The sequence below is a fragment of the Garra rufa genome, chromosome 6, assembly GCF_049309525.1.
Source record: "Garra rufa chromosome 6, GarRuf1.0, whole genome shotgun sequence".
Lineage (NCBI taxonomy): Eukaryota > Metazoa > Chordata > Actinopteri > Cypriniformes > Cyprinidae > Garra > Garra rufa.
The window spans coordinates 51,604,566-51,610,934 of record NC_133366.1 but is presented as its reverse complement, the minus strand read 5'-3'; the positions used below and the strand labels follow the sequence as shown (position 1 = coordinate 51,610,934).

General features: G+C 25.7%; 1 protein-coding gene across 1 annotated transcript in view; it reads left to right on the top strand.

Moving 5' to 3' along the window:
- The first annotated feature begins 417 nt into the window (after window positions 1-417).
- gpc6a (glypican 6a) overlaps window positions 418-6,369 on the top strand; it is a 35,606-nt gene continuing 29,654 nt past the window's right edge. The window contains exon 1 of the mRNA XM_073842693.1: window positions 418-546. Coding sequence (XP_073698794.1) covers window positions 418-546 — 129 coding nt within the window. The remainder of the gene's footprint in view (window positions 547-6,369) is intronic.

Genomic DNA, 6,369 nt, shown 5'->3' with positions numbered 1-6,369 from the left:
TTTTTAAAAATGCCACAATTTAGAGTCTCTTCCAAGTCTAAAACTAAAACTCAGAAAAGCTGAAATAAAATAAAATTAAATAAAATTAAATTAAATCTTAGCATTTGAAATGTATTCAAGTTAATGACAGTTAAAGTTAATTTTGTTTTTTGTTTTTTAAATACATTTTTGCATCATCTAATCATCATCTAATGTCTCCCCACAACAACACCTGACGCCGACATAAGCAAGCAGCAAACCTTGGTCCACAGCTGAAACATAAACTCATTTCAAAACAAAAATCATTATGTCTCAACTTCAATAAGAAATACGCCAACACACGCGAACAATCTGCGGCAGGACTAATACACCCAACAAACCACCTGTGAACGACAATCTCTGCTCACAATCACATCAGACCCTTTTTCTGGGGCCGTGATGGGTGTGATTGGCGAGAGTGAAGATGAAGGAATAATGATTTGTGCCAGTTTTGGTGTGATTGCAGAATTGAGAGAGAAATCAAGCGAATCAATCCAGCAGCTGTTTCCTCATCATCTCTCGTCGTCTGTAACGTCTCCAGAGCCCCCCGGGTCTCCTCAGGAAATACAACCATCTAAATGTATCCGTGTTCTTGGGCGTAAATTCGCTGTTAATTAAAAGAAATAACGGCTGAGATTGAATGCAATTGCTGTGAAAGGAAACGGGACGGGAGTTTGGAAGATAGACGCCTTTGTGCTGCAAAACGTCTCGCCTCCGTCATGAAGCATGACTGCCACCCCGGAGCTCAATGCCAACAACCAAACTAACATCAATATGATGGTTAAATACATAATTACACTCACTCTTTAGTGCACTGTGCGTTGCATAGCAAAAGAAAACTTGCTTTATCTGCATTTTGCCTTGTTTTTCAGAACAACAAATCTTCAAAACAAGAAAAATATACTAGAGAAGCAAAACCATGTAGTATAATAATATTTATGTGGAATTAAGTTTAAATAATTGTTAAGTGTAATCTTCACTAAATTGCCTCTTCACAAGTATATTTGATAAGAAACATTAGCATACGATATTGAGACTTAAGAGAATAAATCTATTTTCTTTTCTTCTTGTTTTGCTGTTTTAAGTATAATTTAATCATTTCATGAATGCAGTTTATTTCACACGGCAAGTGATTGTTTTAAAATATTTTTTTATTTAATTTATTAATAAATATTAATATAATAAATATATTTTATTTTATTATTTTTTATAGAAAACTAAAATTGATTTCTGAAAAAAAAAAGTTATTATTATTATTATTATTATTAAAATATTACATTTAATAATTTTAGCATTTAAAATGCACTAATGTTATTGATAAAAAGCTGTATTTTAGAGTCTTTCTCATCCAAGTTTAAAACTAAAACTCCGAAAAGCTTAAATAAAATTAAATAAATTATTATTATTATTATTTAAATGTTACATTTATTAATGTTAGCATTTAAAATGCATTAATGTTGTTGAAAACAAAAAGAAAAGAAAATTATTATTATTAAAATGTTATATTTAAAATGTATTAATGTTATTGACAAATGCTGCAATTTAGAGTCTTTCTCTTTCAAGTATAAAACTTAAACTCGGAAAAGCTTTAAATTATTTTTTTCTTTCTTTTTTTGTTTTTTTAAGTGTAATCTTCACTACATTTATTTTATCACATTTGCTCTAAAGAGGAAAAACTTTAGGATTTATTCTCTGAAGTCTGAAATTTTTCTTCACAAGTATATTGAATTAAGTTATTTATTATTATTATTATTATTTTACTTTTTTGGTAACACTTTACAATAAGGTTCATTAGTTAAACATTAGTTCATGTATTAACTAACATAAACTAACCATGAGCAATACATTTGTTACTGTATTTACTAATCTTTATTAACATTAGTTAACGGAAATACAGTTGTTCATTGTTTGTTCATGTTAGTTCACACTGCATTAACTAATGTTAACAAGATTTTAATGATGCATTAGTAAATGTTGAAATTAACATTAACAAAGATTAATAAATGCTGTATAAGTGCAGTTCATTATTAGTTCATGTTAACTAATGTGGTTAACCAATGTTAACTAAAGAACCTTATTGTAAAGTGTTACCACTTTTTTTAAGTAAAATCTTCACTTAATCTACTTTAATTTATGCCTAAAACAGGGGGGAAAAAACTTAAGACATAAAACTTAAAGATTTATTCTCTGAAGTTTTAATATTTTACTCACAGGTATTTGAATTAAGTTTATTTAATTTTATGTCATACATTTTTTTTCTTCCTTTCTTTTTCTTTTTTTTTTTTTTAAGTAAAATCACTAAATCCACTTTAATTTATGTTTAAGACAGCCAAAAAGACTTAAACCTTAAATATTTATTCTCTGGAGTCTTAATATTTTACGAGATTTTTAGTCAAAGATATTTTTAAATAAATAAATACATTTATTTAAGTAAAATTTTTAATAATCTACTTTAATTTATGCTTAAGGTGGAAAAAAATAAGAAAAAGCTTAAAGATTTGTTCTCTGAAATCTTGATATTTTACAAGATTTTTATGCATTTTTAAGTATCTTGAATTAAGTTTATTTTTTTATTTATTTTTTTAAGTATCATTTGTATTAAATCATTTTAATTCATACTTAAGACAAGAAAACATTTATTTATATTAGATTTATTCTCTGAAGTCTTAACACCTTTTTGCTATATTTATAAAACCTATATTTTTCTTATCTTTTTCTTTATATTTATGCTAAATTAGTTATTTTTTGCAAATTATTCTTCTTATTTTAAGTCTAATCTTGACTAGAAAAAACAAGAAACAACAAGATTTATTCTCTGCAGACTTAACATCTTATGGAAATTGTTCTTTACAACTTTAGATCTTAAATTAGGTTTTACTTGGCAAATTATTTTTGTATTATTTTAAGTGTAATCTGCACTACATTTAAACAAACCTATGGGAAAAACAACAAGAAAAAAAAAGATTTATTTATTTATTTAAAGTCTTAATATCTTATGCAATTTTTTCTTCATATCTGCTAAGTAAATGTACTTATGTACTAATTTATGCTTTAAACGGGAAAAACAACAAGAAAAAAGTCTTATATTTTACTTTTTTTGTTTTCCCCACCGGTATTACGTTTATTTCTCTTGGCAAATGATTTGAGTCTTATTCTAAGTGAAATCTTCACTAATTTTACTTTAATGTATGCTTAAAGCAGCAAAAACAAAGAAAAACCAAACTTCAAGATCGATTTATTTGAAGTTTCATGCAATTTTTCTTCCCCACTGATCTCACAATAATGATTTTTAGATGTTGTTGCAGAAAAAAAAAGTGAATATTTTTGCAGCACAAAGAGAGCGAGACCTGAACAAAAGCCATGCAGTCGTCCATTAAACCGCAGCTCCTGCGTTCCAATCAATGCAACCCCTCGAGCCATAAACGCCCATCGATCTGTGCCAGGGGCAAAGTGTGGCATTAGCCAACAGTCGCGGGCATCCCGGGAAGCAAGGCTTTCTGGGCATTCTGTGTTTTGGAAAAGGTCAATATCTATTGTGTATAATCCTTACTCGGCTACTCCAGCAACTAAAGTCAACATTGTTACCTGCTGCGAGAACCACAACACAACTGCAGACGGAGCTGAAAGGAGGATTTTATATCGAGGTCAGTAATAAAAATAAAGGTCTTTCCTAGTAATATATAATATCTATTATGGCTGCTTTAAACTATTTACAAGTGAGTACAGTGGGAAGAAAATGCAGCTCAATGCATACAATTAAAGGACAATTTGTTAGCACATTTTATGCTAATTTATTTTTCATTAATAAATTTCACTTTACAGCTATTCTACTGAATTCAAATGTATCTCATCCAAACAGAATTTAAATTCATAATTATCAGTTTATTTTAAAATAAATTTCAGTTTGTTATATAATGTATTTATTTATATATTAATTTAATGAAAATGAATATAAACAGAATTTATTTTCTCTAGGTAAATATAAATGCATTTATTTTTCCAATGAAATATAAACAAAAAATATTTAATCAAATTATTTAATAAAAATGAGTATAAATAGTATTTTTTTGCCAGGGAAATGTACATATATAAACAGTATTTTTATGGGAAATATACACAGAAAATATTTAATAAAAATACTAATATATATATATATATATATATATATATATATATATATATATATATATATATATATATATATATATATATATATATATATATAATAAACATTTATATAAACAGTATTTTTTGCCAAGGAAATGTAAATGTATTTTTTGTATATATATATTTTTTTTTTCAGAGAAATATAAACAAACAATATTTAATAAAAATACTTACTCAAATAAATATTTATTTTTCTGTTTAATTTTTTAAATAAATCTCAGTTTATTATATAATGTATTTATTTATTTTGAAATGAAAAAGCAATATATATATATATATATATATATATATATATATATATATATATATTTTTTTTTTTTTTTTTTTTTTTTTTTTTTTTTCAGGAAAATAAAAACAAAAAAGGCTTAATAAAAATTCTTATTCAAATAAATTATTAAAAAAATAATTATTTAGTAAGTAATATAATTGTGATATAAATTTTATTACACCACAAATGTGAGAGGTATTATTCATTAATCAAAAATCAGTTTTGCTTTTTTTTTTGTTTACAGTTTAATTGTACACTCTTTTTTTATTTCAGTTTACTATATAATGAATTGATTTATTTTTCAGGACAAATATAAACACAAAAAAATATTTAATAAAATATATAAAAGTACTTCAAATAAATAATTAAAAATGCTTCTTTAGCATGCAATATAATTGTGATAAGAATTTGTGATACTTCTCATTCATTAAAAAAAAAAAACATTTTTATTAAAGTTTTATTTTTACAAATGAAAATAAACAGTGTAACATATTTTTCTTTAATGTTTAGCAAAATATAAACACAAAATACTTTTTTACAAATATAATTACAAATAAATAACTAGTTATCTATCAAGCAGTATATTACAACTATGATATAAAATCCCACCATTAATGTAAGACTTATTATTTATTAATTAAAATATCTTTTTTGTTTAGTTTTTTTATGTACATAACATTTTAAATAAAAAATAAATAGCATAAAATATTATTTTGTTAAATTTTTAGCAAAATATATTTTTTTAAAAACTTTAAAATAATCACTTTTTATTTATCATTTATAAATTTTTTGTTTGTTCGTTTTGCTTCCACGTGGTTAAAAAAGAAAACACAAATTTAATTTGTTATAGAATTTCATTTAAAATTCTTATATACCTAATAATCAAAATAAATGATTAAAAACATTGTGCAATACATTGTAACTGTAGTATAAAATGAAATCCACTGTGATGTAATATTTTGGTGATAACATCCACCTCTAACTTCTGTTTCATTACAGAAACTCGACAGACAACCAATCCTCTGAGGTCCTGTACATGCTTAGAAGTAATGCAATAGAAGTGTGTACGTATTTTGTCAGTAACAGCATATTGCAGTTTACAAGCAGTTGATCCCCCACAAATCACTGGGTCTTAACGTTTACTTGCCAGAATACAAAGACACAGATATTATCTGATTTCTGGGCTGTTATGTGGCCGTTCAGCTCAGGAAAAACTCTTTTTATTGATGCTGATCTATCAGCGGCGTCTCCTTGGCCATTTCCCAGTACAATTACACGAAGCTGAAATATAGCAGCACAACACAGCCATCAAAAACCCCAAGCTGCGGTGAAAAAGCATGTAGATTAATAACCCTCTTAAGAGCTTGGACTGGCTAAAATTATAAAATGTCTCCATCATGATCTGAAAGCTGCTTTTTCATTACTAAACCCAGAATATTTAGGCTCCAAGTTCTTGCCTTCATAATTTGTATAGGCGACTCTGCACAAAAGAAGAATGAATCTGTGAGTTGATTAATTCGCTTTCAAAAAGGCAAAGTCGAAACCCAGTGGCCTGGAATTGAATCTGCACTACCATAACTATATGTATCCTCATAAATAACTTTCTACTGTCTAGGACAGTGCTACAGTATGTCTTCATTAAAATAGCGATTATTTATTTATTTAGTTTTACATGCAAAACGTTTAAAATAAAAATAGAAAATAAACAGCATAATATTTTTGTTGAATTTTTAGCAAATATATAAAAAAATACTTAAAAATAACTAAAATAAATAATTCAAATAATGTTATATCATGCAATATATAGCAACAGTTATAGAAAATTAATTTCACCATGAATGTAAACTACTTTTCTGCCAAATATAAACAGAATACTTAATTAAAAATCCTTAATATACCTAATAATTAAAATAAAT